Source organism: Onychomys torridus, chromosome 1, assembly GCF_903995425.1.
Source record: "Onychomys torridus chromosome 1, mOncTor1.1, whole genome shotgun sequence".
NCBI lineage: Eukaryota > Metazoa > Chordata > Mammalia > Rodentia > Cricetidae > Onychomys > Onychomys torridus.
The window spans coordinates 31,814,081-31,832,489 of NC_050443.1; the positions used below are offsets into that span (position 1 = coordinate 31,814,081).

At 51.1% G+C, this 18,409-nt stretch overlaps 1 protein-coding gene across 3 annotated transcripts in view; it reads left to right on the forward strand.

Moving 5' to 3' along the window:
- Abcc8 (ATP binding cassette subfamily C member 8) overlaps window positions 1–18,409 on the forward strand; it is a 74,424-nt gene that overhangs the window by 51,029 nt on the left and 4,986 nt on the right. For 2 of the 3 annotated variants that reach the window (XM_036185062.1, XM_036185079.1), the window contains exons 17-29: window positions 2,663–2,695; window positions 4,284–4,322; window positions 5,216–5,314; window positions 6,191–6,275; window positions 6,987–7,067; window positions 8,554–8,691; window positions 9,895–10,020; window positions 10,957–11,056; window positions 11,576–11,817; window positions 11,914–12,080; window positions 13,091–13,160; window positions 13,565–13,722; window positions 15,493–15,585. In XM_036185062.1, coding sequence (XP_036040955.1) covers window positions 2,663–2,695; window positions 4,284–4,322; window positions 5,216–5,314; window positions 6,191–6,275; window positions 6,987–7,067; window positions 8,554–8,691; window positions 9,895–10,020; window positions 10,957–11,056; window positions 11,576–11,817; window positions 11,914–12,080; window positions 13,091–13,160; window positions 13,565–13,722; window positions 15,493–15,585 — 1,431 coding nt within the window. The remainder of the gene's footprint in view (window positions 1–2,662; window positions 2,696–4,283; window positions 4,323–5,215; window positions 5,315–6,190; window positions 6,276–6,986; window positions 7,068–8,553; window positions 8,692–9,894; window positions 10,021–10,956; window positions 11,057–11,575; window positions 11,818–11,913; window positions 12,081–13,090; window positions 13,161–13,564; window positions 13,723–15,492; window positions 15,586–18,409) is intronic. The other variant, XM_036185070.1, reaches the window with a different exon arrangement.

Consider the following 18,409-nt stretch of genomic DNA (forward strand, 5'->3'; position numbering starts at 1 on the left):
AAACCATGAGGCTGCTCCCAAGGAGGGGACCTTAAATAACCTCGGGGAGGAGCCTCTGCTTGGGGGGCTTCCTCAGGGGTGGGGTCTGGAGAGAGAGAGGAGGGGCTTCCACTTAAGCAGCGTCATCTTCCTCAAGATTCTCTAGTACTTTATCTGGTGTCCTGTAACCTCTGACTCCTGTCTGTCTGTCTGTCTGTCTATCTGATTCATCCTTCAGACTGTGAGCTTTGTGTCTTGATGCAGCCTAGCACTCAGAGCGCAGGCAAAGAGAAGCAGAGTACCTCGGAGAGAGGACAGTAAAGAGCTTGCTGAGCAGTAGGAAGCTGGTGCTCTACCATCCCAGTACCCGGGAGGCCGACACGTGGGTCCCAGAGTTTGCTGGACAGCCAGGCCAGCTGCCTCAGTGAGCTCCAGCTTGTGGGCGTCTCTGTCTGAAAAAACAAGGTGGAGAGCGTCCGTGGAAATCACTCTGTGTAGACCTCTGGCCTCTAGCTGCATGCACCAACATGTGCACACACTGCATGAACAAGTACAAACAACACACACACACACACACACACACACACACACACACACACACACACTCCAGCAGTCAGTGAGAGAACATGCTTGCCAAATGTATTATTATTTACTTTTTAGCTTAAAATATATGCACAGAGCTTTAGTAAGGTTCCTGCTAGAATCTTAGGGCTACATTAGAAAGAGGAAGTGAACCCATATTAGCATCCAGCTTCCCCTCTTTCTGGCTCTGTCATATGGAGCCTGTTCTGTAACCCTGAGCCTCAGTATGCTCATCTGTATAATGGGGACAGGATGAAGTTGGAGGGTGAGAGTATGAGTGCAAACTCCTTGGCACTGTGCATAGGAATGTCCAGTAGCAAGAAACCTCCTCTCTCTTCCCTAATGATCAATACGCCTGTTAGCAAGCGCCATTTATTACAGATCTGTCATGGCTAAGCACTGCGGGGGCTGGAAAAGATGCTCTTCCTGCCTTTAAATCCCACTGGGCACGCCAGGCTCACTCAGGCGCTGATGGAGAGCAAGGCAGTCCATTAGGAGGGCTAATTGAGCAGCCAGGATCAAGATGAACCGAGTCAGGGCTTGAGAGGGTGGGCTGAGTCCTCGGGGACGCCATGGAGATGCAGACCACATCCTTGGCTACTCTGGAGGAAATCTCCCAAGAAAAACTCATCTGGGCTGTGGGCACAGAGCAGGGATTTGTCAGCTCTGGTTTCTCTGTCCCATGTTAGTGATCTGTCTGTGAATTGTCAATTATAACAGTCTGGTGATTAGAGACGTTAAGTTAGGCGGGGTTAGGAGATGGCCAGTGACCGCAAAACCCACAGGAAAGGGCAGGGACTGGTGATGATAAACATGTCATGGCCGCGTTTGGCCCTGCCCCAGAGCAGGACAGGTACCTGCCAGGCTTTCGTCATTTTCTGGTTGTGTGACTTTGAACAAGCTACTTAGCCTCTCAGAGCCTCAATATATCTGCAAAATGGAGTTGAGCAATCCAAACAAACTCCATGTGGTGGGAAGACAGCTCAGAAGTTAAGAGACTTGGCCGTTCTTCCAGAGGACCTAGGTTCAGTTCCCATAACCATCATGGAGGCTCACATCTGTCACAGTTCACATCTGTGTATTCTGTATCCCAGTTTAGAGGATACAACACCCTCTTCTGACCTCAGGTTAGCAGCGATGCACGTGGTAAACATATTTACACACAGGCTAAATACCCATATATAAAAATAAATAATAAATAAGTAACAGAATAAATCTAAAAGGAATTAAGTGACCGTTCTATTACAGTGCCTATCAGTACTCATAAAAGATCAATACACGAAGGCTGTCTTCGGCATTATTAAAATAAGATACTGGATGTGGTGGGACAGGCTATAGTACCTAGGTAAGTAGGTGGGAGCAGGGAGGTCAGGAGTTCAAGGTCATCTTCAGCTACAGAGCAAATTTGAAGTCAGTCTGAGCTGCATGAGGCCCTGTCTAAAAGTATTACTAATATAGTCACTGTGATCATAAAGTCCTGCATGGATGCAGAGAAGGTGTTTTTACCACATGTGTAGGTCACAAGTGAACATTTCAATGGTGGAAGCTGCCGCTGGAAGGTTGAGAGGTGTTGAGCTGGGACAGGAGAAAGATAACAGGAAAACTTGGCCCCAAGATTCAGATCACTGTTTTCCAAAGGCGCCTCCCACTGTGAGAGGACTTGCCTCCCTGCACTGACAGGTTAAAGACAACCTCCGTTCCAACCACCTGCCATGCACATAGATGTTTTCTCCTTTTTAAAGACAGTTGCTCCACTTATTTCTAATCTGCCTTCAGATTCTGCATCTCTACATGCAGTGGTGGCAACTGTGGGAAGTCATTCCCTCCCTGAGCTCACTTGTCTTGGGTAAAAACCACCTTGGTGCCCAGCCAGCCTCATGGCTGCCCCAGGTCAATGGCAAGAGCACCAGCTGAGTCTATGCTGTGTGGAGGGTACTCAGCCAGGTGAGAAGATTGACATGAGTCAGTTCTGCATCAAGGAAGCCACCTGGGCCCCAGGAACTGGTGGGAGGTGGGAGGAGTGGAGACTGCTTCTCCATGAAGCTCCAGTGTGATGGGAGGCATGGGGACTAACTGGTGTTCATCTTTCTCTTTGACCCAGCAGCCTTGCAGACAGCGAGGGAGAGGACCCCAGGTATCACCTTGGGACAGGGTTGGCATGGGTGGGGTGGCGGGGCTGTGGGTGAGAATGCTAAGTGTGAATCCAAGATTGTGTGGTTACATGTTCTCAGAGGCATGAGGCTAAGCCATGCAGTTTCAATGAAGGCAAAACGTGGTTTGCAGAGTGGAGAAAAAATCCTTAGACGTGGCAATGCTTTGTACCCGTCTAAGGGTCACATACATGCACAGGTATCTGTCATCTGTGGTATCATAATGCTATGATCAGAGGAGCATGGTGGTACACACCTTTATTGCAGCACCCAGGAGGCAGATATAGGCAGATTGCTGTGAGTTCAGGGCCAGTCTTGTCTACATGGTGTGAACCTGTCTCTAAAACAAACAACAACCACAACCAAAAAATAAAAATTATAATGATTGTCACTGAAGTCAATCAAAACAGTTTCTTACAGAAGAAAAAAAAATTGCCCAGACTGAAGATGCAGCTCAGTTGGTAGAGTGCTTGCCCACCATACCCAAAGTCCTGGGTTCAATCCCCAGAAACACATCAACCAGGTATGGTTTTGCACACCTGTGATCTAGAGGCAAGAAGATCAGAAGTTCAAGACCATCTACAGAGGGAATAGGAGGCCAGCCTGGGCTTCATGAGACCCGACTGCCAAAAGTAAACAAACACACAAACAAACAAATAAAGTCTTGTCAGTAGAGTCGAAACGTAAGTGAGTGTTTGCCAGGGGCCTGAGACAGACAGAGGAAGGGGTGTGACTACTGATCGCACAAGGTCGGTTGGGGGTGACCATGTGCTGGAACTAGGTGGCAGTGCTGACTGTAACCTTGAGAGTAAACCAAAAACCACCAATAGTGTGTCAGGAGCCAGGGCTGGTGGTGCACTTGTAATCCCAGCACCTAGGAGATGAAGGCAGGAGGATCAGGAGTTCAAGGCCAGCCTAGGACATAGGAATCTCTGCCTTTAAATTAAAAAAAAAAAAAGTAGTAGGAAACAAATAATTGGAAAAAAATGTTTCTTGAAAGGCTGTAGGGATATAAGAAAAAAACAACTTTGTCTGTAAGGAGTAGAGGTGGGCATCCCTCACACTACACAAAAAAATTGAGTCATGTTAAATACGCTCAATGAAGTCTAGAATTTCTAAAAGAAATGGATGGGTACAGTGAGACAGCACAGCCTTCTCTCCTTCCCACGTGGTACAGATTCTGTCAACTGCCTGGCCCAACATGGCTGTGGTCAGAGCACCCTCGGTGCAACCCTGTTTGCCTGAGGCTTTGGCTTGCTCATTTGAACCTAGATTCAAGGCTGAGGCTAAAAAGTTCACCAGGGTACTCCTCTGATCCAGGAGTCCCCCCTCTCATGGGCCCTCCTCCCCCTAGTCTCCCCTTAAATGAACCAAGTACTGGGTCTCTTCACACACCAACGTGGTCAGGTAGTACAGCTTGCCAGGCTCACAACATCTAGAGCCCCATATGTGCCTGCCAACTGGGTGCCAGGGCTTGCAGAAGCATGAGGCAGGGTTTGAAGGAGCTGGAAATCTCCATGGGGGGCCCAGCCCATGGTAGGGGTGCTGACCTGCCTCTTTTCCCCTCTGCAGCAGCCCAGAGCGGGAGACAGCAGCTGACTCGGACGTCAGGTACCTGTGCTAAGAGTACATGCCTGACGGGCAGGCTTCCTCAAAAGGGTCCAGGAGCTGTGGAGCCATCGAGCCCTGGGAACAGCTGCAGGTTCCAGGAAGAGCTCTGTGCTCTGCTGTGGCCCGGAAGTCGCCATAACTCTGCATCTCACACTTGTTCGTTCTCAGCAACTTCTGGGGTGAAGGGGTAGGAAGGAAGGGCTTTGGAAACTACAACACACTGAATGTGATCTGTAAAAATGTCCTCTCTGTGGGGTCCAGAGCTGCTGAGGGAGTAAGGGAGCTGGGCTAAGGAATTGCTTGGTTTGGTGGCACCTGGGGATCCTCCTTGCCTCAGAGTTGAGATGGGGCTGGTGAAGCCTAATGTAGGGGGATGAGAGTCCTGTGTACATAGCCACCTGAGGCTTGGACTCTAGGGTTTCTGCTAGGCCTCAGAACACTGCTTGGTGTCCAGATGTAACCATGCCCACAGAGGTTTTATCGGGTCTCTTCAACCTGGGAGATTTTCCTCCAAAAGCCTATGTCATGGGGACCCTCCCCCATTCTCCTTTCTAAATGAGCCAAATCCTGGGTCTCCTCATATACCCATGTGGTCACACAGTGAGGTTCCCAAGTCTGGCTGTACCCAGGCCCTCATGTGTGGTTTCAGACTGGGTCCCTGAGATTAGAGGCACAGAGTGGGGTTGGAGGGAACTAGAAATCTTTTTAGGGGATTGAGACCACCAGAAAGAACATGACTTAGTTACATAATACCCATCGAAGCTTTCTGTCACGTGACCTGGCTACTCAGTACATCCATTCCCTTGTCCCTGCTACACCATTGGTTGGCCTGACAGTTGCTCTGAGAATGAGCCCTGAGGAAGAGCCTCACCCTCACCACCAGTCTGTTCTAGGAGCAGAGGCCCCGTGGCCTACGCGTCTCAGAAACCATGGTTGCTAAATGCCACTGTGGAGGAGAACATCACCTTCGAGAGTCCCTTCAATAAGCAGCGGTAATCGCCTCTGGGGGAGACTGGGGAGGGGTAGGTGTGGTCCTGGCCCTTGTGGACATCCTGGAGTCCAGCCAGTACCATCTAATCCATCTGGAAAGGATCCAGATGTACCTGGGTTCCAGCAGTCTCTTCCCATGAGCTAGGCATGGTTAACCTTGCAGTTCCCCACTACCAGGCCCAGTCCCCCCACACACACACCACAACGCTCCTCGATGACAGTCATCGCCAGCGTCCACTGACCACTTAGCAGTTCCTCGGAACGGTGCCAGGCTCTTCATGCATGTGCTTGTCCCTGACACAGCAAGACTCTTATGCCCATTTTACAGATGAGAGAAGCAGCAAAGTTCTGAAGCGTAACTAACTTACCCAAGGCCAGCCAGTTAATTACTGAGATGGGTGTCAAATCCAAAGCTGCCTAAGGACATGTGTCACCAAGAAACTCTAAAGTCTCCATGGATGCTGGCTGGCACCTGCTCAGGCTAAGAGCTGGCCAGAAAAGAGAAGAGCAGGCTAGGCAAATATTTGATGGGCCATCGTCATTACCACCTCCAAACAATCAGCAGTGGTTTTCCCAGATGGTGCCCCAGCATGAGCTCCGGCTGCAGCATTTCCCACTGCTCGGGGACCATAAGCCCCCTCTCCTCCCTCACTCAGCCTATTTGCTCCCACACAATTTCATCCTGCAAATATTTGACTTGCCCCAGGCTGTGTGAGCGCTGATCTTAGCTTTTTCATGGTGTTTGCTTGCACGAGGCAGGAAGTGCATTGAAGCCATCACTCACTGGGGCCCAGCAACCCACAGGCTAATGACCATACAAGGACTGAGGCCCCACTTTGATCAGGCTCGTAAGCCAATCCCCTGCCCTTACTCTCCAGGTACAAGATGGTCATTGAAGCCTGCTCCCTGCAGCCCGACATAGACATCCTGCCCCACGGAGACCAGACTCAGATTGGGGAACGGGTTAGTGGCAGCCCCCAATCCTGCTCTTTACCCACTGTCCCCTGAGGTCCTTCTTAGGAAGAATGAATGATGAAATTGGACAAAGGAAAGGGCTGAAGAGCTTCCAGTAGTATGAAATTGTGATGACCATTGTCCTGAATTGTGTGACTTCTGGTGAGACATAAAGAAATCTCTGTCCACACCAGATAGGGCACCAAGAACAGGTTAAAAAAAAAAACAACCAGTTCCATCCAAGTCTGTCTTAATGAGCCTGTGAGTCTTTTGGAGTGAATTGAGAAAGTATGAGTGGCTAAAAGGCAACTGTACCACCCAAAGCCCACTCCAACATGGTAATAACTCACAAAAGCTGCTCTCCTGCAGCATCCTGCACAACTTACTCCAGTGTGGCCACTTGGAGTCTCTCCTCTGTATCAATTGCTTCTGCTGTTACAACCTTGGGTCTTGTAAGTTTCAGGAGCTTTCTGAACCTTGTGAGTCTTCCTTACTTCCTGAATACCATAAGGTTCCTTAGCTGCCTGAGTCTTAAAAGTCCCCTTTCTCCATCCAGGAGAGAATGCTTCAGTTTGGAGGAATATTTACACAGCACCCTGGCTGATGGGAGAGGTCAGCCATCCCAATCTGGGGGTGACTTCATCTCCTCATAGAGCCCCAAGTGCACAGTGAGAGCCTGAAGGGCTGAGGGCATGATCTTCTCCTCTCCTTTGACGGCAGGGTATCAACTTGTCTGGTGGTCAGCGTCAGCGAATCAGTGTGGCCCGGGCCCTCTACCAGCACACCAATGTTGTCTTCTTGGTGAGTGTTCCAGCTGAAGTTTCCCTTGGGCCCTCACCTCTGACTGCCTGGTTTCCTAATATTCATCATCATCATCATCAAACAACCTCCCTAACCAGGAACAAACCTCACCTGCTAGAAATATAAACCTTTATCTTATTTACAGAGAAACTGAGGCAGGCAAGAACAGTGCTAATAACCCATTATGGACTTCTCATTGAGTCTTCCAATCACTTTGAGAGGAGGCAAGCTGTGGTTAGAGACCACCTCTCTAAAGGACAAAGGGGCAGCCCCAACTGTCAGCATGCAAACACATGGAGTATGTGGCACCACTTCCCAGCTTGTGCTCAGGTTAGACACTGCTAATTACTGAGCTATTTCTCTAGGGAACTCAAGTTGGCCTCAGGACCCTTCTCAACACAGCACTCTAGAGTCAAACACGAGATAAAACTTGTCCACCTCATGCTGAGCTCTGTGTCCTGTGCCTTGGTTGATACTGAAGGATCTTAAGACCCAGCCCTTGACCTTGAAGATTTGAAGTTTGATTAGGGAGACCGACTCACATACATGCAGGAAATATAGCTGTTTCGGGGCTAAGCTGTGTGGCCCAGACAACAAGACAGCTGTGATGGACAGCATGATCAGGGAGGGCTTCCTGGAAAGAGAGCCTTGAGTCAATTAAACAAAATGGAAACGGGGCATTTAGATAAAGACACAAGCAACCTCAGATCTCTGATCCTGACTTTATTCTGTTCCCCAACCCCAGAACACACACAGCTCTCCTCACCAGTGATGCTTCATGTGTAAGTTTTAGACCTGACACACACTCAGCAATTTAGGAAGTTCTAGGTCATCCAGGGTGTCACCTGATATTTAAACAGCTGTGGATAAGAGTCCAGTGGTTTCTTTCCTCTGTTCATTAAGTTCATCGGTAACAGGCACAGACTCTGAGTATGAGATTCTGGGGACCTTGCAAGCAGGGGTGTACAGATGATCAGATCTGGCTTTGCACAGGGTTGTCCATGGGACAGAGAGGATGGGACACAGGAGTTAATGGGGGCAAGATACAGAAGGACTCATGCTTGGGTGAGTGGTGGGTGGAAAGCAGTTCACCTTGCAGAAGGCAGAACAGCGTGTCACACAGAAGGAACAGATCGGGCAAAGGCTAGGGTGACAGGCTCACTGGCAACCTGGAATGGAGGAAGCTTGGGAATGACAGGTGAGAAGTGGAGCTAAAAAGGGGCGGCTGAGCAGACTGGAGAGGCCTGGGGCACTGCACTGAGGAGTCCAGGCGGGTAGGCATGGATGGGCTCAGGACCAGAAGTGAACTGATAAGGTCTGTTCAAGGGTGGTAGGTAAGACATTTGAGCCCCAGAGAAGTTAGGTGGGTGGTCCAAGGCCACAAAGCTAACTGGTGTCAGTACCTAGATCAGCTTTGCTAGAACTCTGGAGACTTCTGCTCACCTCCACCTATTCCCACACACACCTTCTCTATCGTCTTTCTCAGGATGACCCTTTCTCAGCTTTGGATATCCATCTGAGTGACCACCTGATGCAGGCCGGCATCCTTGAGCTGCTCCGGGATGACAAGAGGACAGTGGTCCTGGTGACACACAAGCTACAGTACCTACCTCATGCGGACTGGGTAGGGACCGCAAGGGAAAAGGCTGTGGAGTGGTGTCTGTGCATGTGTGCGTGTGTGTGTGTGTGTGTGCATGTGACCTTCAACAGAATCAGTCATATGACCCAACAGCAATGGCTGATAGCCACATTGCACAAGACACAGTCCTGGGTGTTTGGTGTAGGCAAGGAGATACTTATAGTCCAGAGACTTGGTGTCCCCTGGGCCTGCAGACATTCCCTGCCTGGCTTAGTTCCCTTCTGGTGTCCCTAGGCTAGCCTTGCCCAGCCAGCTTGCCTTGGCTGTGGATACTCCTGTTTAGATGGGAGAGCCAATTCCCCAGGCTGTTGGCCCTCCGGGATGAGGGGAGTGGAGCCTCATGGGAGATGCAGAAGGAACAGTGGCCGTAGTCTGCAGACAACACTCCCACAGAACATGGTGTTGTGAACCCCATGCTGACTGACCTCCCCACCCTGTTCCTCAATAAGTAGGACATAGTTACTCTCCACCCCACTGCGAGTCACTTAATGGTAAGATAAAGATAATGGACCACCTGCCTACTCCTATATCAAAAATTTCCTGGACAGCAGCCACAATCTGAGACCCTCTCTGAGCTTCACGTTTGAGCCAAATATGCCTGTTAATTAATTTCTCTCTAAATAAATCTTCCTTGTGGCATGAGAGCCTCCTCCACTATGAAAAATAAAAAAAAAAAAAATTCTGAACAGGCAAAACGGCTTCAGAAAACAACGTGGTTGTAGTTGAGAACAATCCTCAGTCTGGTAAGGCAGACATGGAGGTGCCTGTTCCATGAGGTACCTGTGCACAGGACCCCAGTATGGGATGGGTGCCAGTTAAAACTGGCTCTACTTAATAGTGCCATTGGGTGCTTCAAATACAGAGTTTTCTGGACTCCAAAAGGGCACAGCCACACCTGCTTAGATTAACATGCATGCTACCACAATTGATAGAACCTGCCACCAGGAGCAGCTCAGGATAGCATGCTGTTGGCTTGCTCAGCATCTGGAAACTGATGCTGGTGAGGTCCTGTGGGTAACCTGCCAATCCTGGCCAAGGTACACTCGTTAGCTCCGCAAAGGCACCCTCTGAGAAAGATGTTGGTGTGGGCAGGTTACCAGACTGCACGGTGCAGTGGATCAAGGTGGCCGTCCCTCGGTCTTGGACTCCTCTAAGCTAGACAAACCTATTTTGTGGCCGCCTTGGCAGATCATTGCTATGAAGGACGGCACCATTCAGAGGGAGGGGACGCTCAAGGACTTCCAGAGGTCTGAGTGCCAGCTCTTTGAGCATTGGAAGACCCTCATGAACCGGCAAGACCAGGAGCTGGAGAAGGTGAGAATGGGGGCCAGGCAGCCGTCCCCAGATAGGTCTACTAGGCTCTGAACTCACAGGCCCGCCTGTCCTCACCACCCCCAGGAAGTTTCCAAAAGGACAGGTGTAGGGTTGTCTTGAACTTGCTCTACCAGGGCAGAGCTGTCATCTGTGCAGGGACCCAGGACAGAATCAGCTGTACACAGATGTTCAGATGCCATTTAGCTGCTAAAAGGCTCCAGAAAACCAGCTCAGACTAGCTAAACAAAGGAAAAGGTGGGGGTGGTAAGGAATCGTTGGTTCAGGAAACCAGAAAGTCCCAGGAGAGCTGTGGCATCACTCATCACGGCACCACCACCAGGATTCTGTGTCTGTCTCTGCCCACTGCTCTGCAGTCAGACCCAATCTCCCAGCAGCCACACTGTATCAGCAGCCCTGGCCTTCCCTTCTCGTTCATCCAGTCATGGGCTTGCCCCGATTGGATCATTACAGCAGGGATGGCGGAATGGGAGGGTTAGCCAGTCCAGAGTCAAGTGTCCACCTGAGTTGCTTACATCTCAGAGGCCAAAAAAAAATGGGAGAATCAGATGTGGTGGTGTGCACCTGTAATCCTAGACTGGGGAGGATGACGAGGATGACGCAGGAGGATGGAGAGTTCAAGGCTGCTCTGGGCTACATAGACTTCTTCACACACAGACAGACAGGCAGACACACACACACACACACACACACACACACACACACACACACACAGAATATCCCCCTCTGAGATAGTGGGGTGCTGTTAGTTAATAAAGAGAATAGATTAATTCTGGCAAGATGAGCATGTGTCCGTGTGTCCCCTCCCCAGGGTAGAGACAGCCTGTAAGGCAGTCACCGCTAGAGTAGTTGTTCCCAACCTCTCCTTCCCCACAAGCACTCCCTGAAGACACTGGCGAGGCTCCATCTGTCTTTCAGGAAACAGTCATGGAGAGGAAAGCCTCAGAGCCACCTCAGGGCCTGCCCCGTGCCATGTCCTCCAAAGATGGCTTTCTACTGGATGAGGAAGAGGAGGAAGGTATGGACCACCAGCCTGGGAGTGCAGTTAACACCCACAATGAGCTGTGTCAGAATACCTGACAAGAAGCAACCTTGGGAAAGGTTCGTCGAGGCTTGCAGGTCTAGGGATATAGTCCATCACGGCGAGGATGATGATCACACTGTGCCCACAGTCAGGAAGCAGAGAGCCATGAATGTTCAGCTCGCTTTCTTTTTATTCAGTTTAGGATTGCGGCTCATGGAATGCCACCACCCACAGTGGGCAGGTCTTCCCACCTCCATGAACCTATTGTAGACAATCCTTCTCAGTTTGCCAAGTGGCTTGTCTTACCGACGATTCTAGTTGGCAGTGTTAACCGTCACACACAGAGAGACTGAAGCCCAGGGTTCTGGGCGTGGTGGGGTAGTGTGGTTTGATTAAGCAGCCTTCTTTTCTCTGCATGCTTTCCCATCTCTCAGTGGGAATAAGCTGTCCCCTGGTTCACCTGCAGAGGGTTGTGATCTGGGCAGCTACAGGGTGGGTTCTTGTGACCTACAGAGGAGGCGGCCGAGAGCGAGGAAGATGATAATTTATCGTCGGTGCTGCATCAGCGAGCGAAGATCCCGTGGCGAGCCTGCACTAAGTATTTGTCCTCTGCTGGCATTCTGCTCCTGTCCCTGCTCGTCTTCTCCCAGCTCTTCAAGCACATGGTCTTGGTGGCCATCGATTATTGGCTGGCCAAGTGGACTGACAGTGCCCTGGTCCTGAGCCCTGCTGCCAGGAACTGTTCCCTCAGCCAGGTAGGACTGCAGCCTCCCGCAGGGCTGGCAGAGAGGAGGGGGGGAGGGCTGAGCCCACATACAGCCCCGGGACCCTCTCGCTCTCCCCCCATTTAGGAATGTGCCCTGGATCAATCTGTCTATGCCATGGTCTTCACCGTGCTCTGCAGCCTGGGCATCGTGCTGTGCCTTGTCACCTCTGTCACTGTGGAGTGGACGGGACTGAAGGTGGCCAAGAGGCTGCACCGTAGCCTGCTCAACCGCATCATCCTGGCCCCCATGAGGTACACCAGACTCGACCACACCAGGACAGGTCACTATGCTTTGAGTCCAAAATCCCCCATCTGTAAGATGAGCACAGGTGACCTCTGTCACAGGCGTGTGGGGTGACTTCAAGCCAGTGTGTGTAGAAGTGTCCTTATGAAAGAAGCGGGGAGAATTGACATTTAGTCAGCTGACCTTGTGAGTATTTTACATGATTGGCTCACCCGGTGGTCACATCAGCCTTCAACATGAACATCTGCAGGTTTCGGGTAAAGGTTAATTCCCTTCCCTAGGTGGTGTAATCTGTCCATCTCAGCCCACAGGTTCCTCAGTCTCCCCTCTCCCCTCCCCCTGCAGCCTGCATTTTCTAGCACTGGAAGCAGGATTATATGTTCAAATTGCCCTAATGAGACGGAGCAGAACCCTAAATGTGGCAGGTGTCGGGAACCTATGACGTCACACCTGATTGACAGGCACCACATAGGCGTAGTGGTTACCTGGTCTCATGGCTTCCGGACCTCCGGTACTCTACTTCATCGCTGCCCCCCACCTGGCTACACGTACACTCCCAGCTTTGTCTCTGTGGCCTGTGGATGTGACAGCCTTGTTGGCTTATCCTCTGTTCTCCCCCAGTCTGAAGTTTAGAAGCTCTCTGTTTGGGTTGGGCCAACTCTAGGTCACAGCCAGAGTGCTGACAGCCAGCATAGCCTCTCACTGTCAGCCAGCTGACAGGCTGTCCCCAGGGACCTCTTCTCCTGGGAGAGGACTCTGTGTCCCAAGGGAACAGTTGCCAAGTGAGTCAGGCCGAGGAGGGTATCAGCGATCACCTGTGGGTGAGGGAGGTGAATAAAAGCCAACACCATTTTTGAGAAGCTGTAGGAATTCTCAAGGACAGAAGCCAGATACTTGTAGACGCACAAAGGCAACTGCTCCTCGGAAACAGATAGTTCTAGAGACATCTCAATCAAATAGCTGCCCTGGTCCCATGAACAAACTTAACCAACCAACAATGGTTCTGCTTGCCTCCTAGGTTCTTTGAGACTACACCCCTGGGGAGTATCCTCAACAGATTTTCATCTGACTGTAACACCATTGACCAGGTACTGACTGTGCATGCTTTCTCTGGGACCCGGGGAACTTTCCCTCTCAGATGCTGGCCCCTGCACAGGTGATCACAGCCCAGTGTCCCTATCTGACGGACACTGCCCCAGGGTCTGGGGCCTCCCTTGAGAGCTTCATAAGTCTGAAGGGAGACCTGGTCTTTCTGGCTTCCATTCAGGGTTTCCCTAGCTCATTCAGAAAGGTTCCAAGATATTCTCAGTATTCACTTGGGTCAGCCTATCTCCTTTATTGACTTATCTTACTAGATGGTGAGAAAGCAGTCTTGAGTGCTGCTGTCCGAGAGCTTGCAGGGTAGCTGGACAGATACACTAGGAACCTGCAGTAAAACCAGAGACAAACCGTTTAATACCGAAACGTCCCCGCTGTCTCCCCGCCTCCTCAGCACATCCCGTCCACGCTGGAGTGTCTGAGCCGGTCCACCCTGCTCTGCGTCTCCGCCCTGACTGTCATCTCCTATGTCACGCCTGTGTTCCTCGTGGCCCTCTTACCTCTAGCTGTCATTTGCTACTTCATCCAGAAGTACTTCCGGGTGGCATCCAGGTGACAGCAGCATTCCTGGCCTGGCGGGTGGAGGCGTGGGGACAGGGACAGGAGGTCCTTGACCATGGCGGTTTGGGGCCCTGGCCAGAATCGTCATCATAAAAGTGATAGAGACGTGTTTCCCCAGAGTTGGAATTAGAAATAACCAATAGAAATGGAGGAAATGCCTCTCCTACATACCATCTGTCAGCATGCGCTCCGCAGTTCATATCTCAATTGTTTCCTTGGGCGATGAGGTCAGGAATGGAATTGCTGGGGCCGGGTAACTGCACATTTACACCCTTCATTCATCTGTCCCAAATGCTCCCCGTGAGAACTGTGCGATCCCAGGGCCCATGCTGACTTAGGAATCAGGCTGGTCTCTGTCTGGTGGGAGACCTGAGATGGAGTGGGGCTCTGGCAGCCACTCTCATGGGTCACATCTGCCCTTGTGAGGTTAGGACACACCGCACACGAACACACACCCATCTTTCCTACTCAAGAGTATTCTCGAATACTCTCTAGAGAGTTCTTCCTAAGAGTGATTCTGTTAAACTCATTGATTCAAAAAATTAGAATGAAAACTTAAAAGGCCTTCTAGGCCACAATTACTCACACTGCCAATTACAACCATCATTGAATCAATATCCTGATTCATAATTAGCGTGTTAAAAACAGTAAGGTAGAATAGTGAGGTAATTAGGAGTGGGTTGGGAGAGCACTTGACTACCATGCTCCAGGCATTGCGTTTCATTCCCAACACCATAAAATATCGGTAAGCATACATGTGTATACGTGTTTCCATACACATGCATGTGTGTGTATATGCGCATTCTATTTGATCTATAACATAAATTATCAGACAATATTTATAACATCTCTGCTTTGGTCTGTAAGCATGTGTACTTATTTGTGATACAGAGTGTACTTTTTTTTTACTGCAGGCAATGTTCATAAAAGTTAAGTACTTTTCCCAAGTGCATATAGTTGATAAGAAACAAGAGTCAAAATACTGCTTGGCAACAATAATCATTATGTTTAAATGCATTTTTACCCTAATCACTTACCCATAAGACTCAGCGGTGATATAAATGGCTTTTTTGTCTGAATGACCCAGAATTTCTGACCACCCAGAGGGGACATTCTGCATTGGCATTAGCAAAATGACAGTGTCTTTCCAAACATTAGACCATACTGTGCGCTTCAGGTTGTCTCCACACGCTGTAGTGCAAGCTGTCCCACAAAGTTCATCTCTCTGCCAAGGAAGACATGTTTGCCCCATTCCTGAAACCTGGCTCTTGGAACAGTGTCTAAGGAAGCTGTTTCTTGTGTCCCAGCTGGCCTACCTGGCATAGGATGCATCGCTGAAGGGAGCCGGAGGCCCCTGGTTGCCATGGAGACCTCTAGCCTCCTCTCCCCACCCAGGAACGAAATATTTAGATCCTTGCCCAGGATGCCCTGGGGCCTGTTGTGGTTCTTAGGAAATGGGGAATTGACATTCAAATCTGGCCTTTCTATTCCTTTGGCCAGCTGCCCCACATTCAGGGTGTCCACCTGTGAAGTGGAGTCACACCCTCACCCCCAGCTCAGTGCCCGGGTGATAGGACCTGGCCTTCGAGGGCTCTGTTGAAGCACTCTACACGAACATCTTTGATGTCCACAGTAGCGTGATGGGGCATGTGGGAAACTGAGGCTGAAGAGACGGGGCTGCCCAGCCTGGTGGCCTTAGCTGCACTCCAGCTGAGGCTGGGTGCAAACTGCCCCCTAAACACCCACTGTCCTCGGTCACAGGGACCTGCAGCAGCTGGATGACACGACGCAGCTCCCTCTGCTCTCACACTTTGCTGAAACTGTGGAAGGACTCACCACCATCCGTGCCTTCAGGTACAAGCCCAGAGGCCCCCCAATGCAGGAGTGGAGTGGGGTTGACCTCGGGGTCACAGGTCATGAGACTCAAGTCAAAGGAGCCTACTTAGGAAGGCCCAGAGCATACCCGTCTGAATCACACCTTAGGTCTTGGGCAATGTCCATTAGCAGGGACAGGCCATGTGGACTCCAGATGTAGAATCCTAGCCTTGCAGACAAGCTGTAGGCCTCTGTACAAAGGCAGGACCTGACTAAGCAGCTTGGGACGAATCTGGCCATACTGCAAAGGCCCTTACACCTGGAGCCAGCCCTGAGGCCCTGTGTTCTGCCACCAGACACCGTGCTGAGTGCCTTTTCTGTCCATTCTGCACTGTGACCCTCAGTACTGAGCGTGATGGGGAAACTGAGACACTGAGCAGTCACCTGACCTCTCTGGGAAATGCCCCCGCAAAGCCCGGCTTTCTGACACACTGAGCTCCACTGAACCAGTGCCGGGCACTGGAGATGTGTCCGATGGGCTGCAGCCCCAGAGGCATTTACATTCCCCACAGGCCCTGTGACCACTGCTCTGCCAGACACGGGGACACGTGCTTTGGGAGCACTGAAGGAATGTGGCTAGGGAGGGATCTTAGTTACAGAGCTGTGGCTTGGGACAGGTGAGAGTTCACCCACCCAGGGGAATTTCCGGAAAGTTCAAGGTCCCTGGCACCGCCTCACCGCACTGAGTGTTGGGAGCATCTGAGGCTCTCAGGGACTAGAGAAGACCCTTGTTGCTCACAATCAAGCAGTGGTTGGGTCTCCTGCAGCCTCCGTCCCCTCCCAGCCAGCACAGAGACCCCTGACCACACAGCTTGGCTCTCATCTCCAAGCCTAACCCCGAGGGTGACAACAGGTTATTTTTAGAACAGCACAGCTGCATGACAATAGCCATGTGACACTAAGCCCTGTCAGGAGCAACCCTAGGACTTAAGGACCAAGGAGACCTTCATCTCTGCCCCTCCCAGGATATCCAAGATCAGTCCTAGGTGGGGTGTCCTGGGCTTTGGCACAGACCGTACTTGCTCCTGAGATAAACAGGCCTGTGGGAATCACCTCTCAGATGTCATCTGAGGGGAGCAGTACAGAGCTGTGCCCAGGCTGCATACCCCCACCCCTCACAAACACGCACATCTCCACATAGAAGCCCCAAACGAAGCCCGCCACAGGGCTCCAGCCTCGGCTCCCAGCTGAGTTGCTTCATCTTTGGGCCTAGCCTCGGCTTCAAGTTTTGAAACTGGTGTCCAGAAGCCCTTGGACTGAGCTCTGGCACCACAGACTGGCTTTATAAGTGGGCTAGACTTCTGAGCAGATTCCAGCCCTGTCACAGCCTCAGACCAAGGCCAGGGCTCGGACTGAGCCCGTGGTCAGCCACGGACCTGCTGCCCAGTCCACACCCTGCTCATCGTGGTGATTTTGAGTTGAAGACTTTTAATCACTGCTGTATGTGTCTAATTTAGCTTTAGCCCACAAGTCTACCCCAGTGGAAGCTAACTAGCGTTATCGACTTCACACTGGTGGAATGCCAAGGCTAAATACTGGACTAACAGTCATCCTCACAATGGCCACGTGACATAGGTGTGAACTTAAAACCCAGGCTGCTCTGCCCTGGGCAGTGGTGTCAAGACAGCTTTGCATTGTTTATCATCACATAAGCACTTCTTGGGCCCGCCAGGCAAAAGCCAAGTCTGGAGGAAGTGACTGAGAAGCCCAGAGGAGGCAGGTCCGTACAGAGTGGTGCAGGCTGGGACAGGGCCAGCAGCGTTTCCACAGTGCCCTGCACTGGGCTCGGTGTGGCCCAGAGGCCCGCAGTCCATGTTGAACATCAGTGTCCCCGCGATGTCAGCCCATGAAGAAACTGCTGTGATTCTATTCTGATGCTCATGGGGTTTGGATGCCAGTCTGGGTTTACACTGCTGTGGAGCTCTTTCCCAGTCCTCTGGCACGACTGTCACCTGCCTCGACTTCTCTGTCATGCACACAGGCCCTGAGACCCCCATACACCCCTCCTCACCTTCTTCAGGCACACATGCACTCACACACACATATCAACATGCGCTTACTCAAATCCTTCTCGTGCCAAGATTCACACTCACCTCAGACCTGTCACCCACCCACACAAATCCACGACTTGGCTGTGCAGTGCACACTCCCCACCCCTCGGAGATGCACTTTATCATCCTCAGATGCATGTCCTCTGCCCGGAAATAAGTCCAGTAGAACAAACAGTTTCAGGAGTAAACGTATGTCCAACAAGGCATGGGGGGCCCCTCTGAGTCTCTGAGTTTGGTTGTCAAGATGGCTTTTCATGGTCCCTTTGCTCATTATTAAACAAATACTTCTAGGTCTGAAGGAGGTGGCCACTGGGGGGAAGGGAGGAGCCAGAGAAGGTATCTCTGAGGAGAGGGCAGTAAAGGTCAGGCCTGAGAGTTGAGAAGGGACTAGATTTGTAAAGATCAAGAGAGAAAGCTTCTAGGTGATAAAAGGAAGTGAGCCAAGCTTGGGTGGGAGATGTTGCCATGAACCCTGTATGCTGCATAGTGGTGGCAGGAGATAAGCTGACTCTGGCTGGCCCCTGCCGAGGAGGTGCTTCTCAATCCTGGATGCCATTGATGTTCTTGGTGGGGACACCCTCTGTGATTTTGAAAGAATAAGCTGTGTACCTGTAGAAAGAAATACAGGACACCTGTTAGGGATCTGACATACTCCCGTGGGCCAGAAGCAGGAGAGAGGTAGACAGAGGCAGGGACCGTGTGTGAGGTCAACCTAAGAGCTGGCTTGTTTGGGGGCTGCCGAGAGCCCTCTG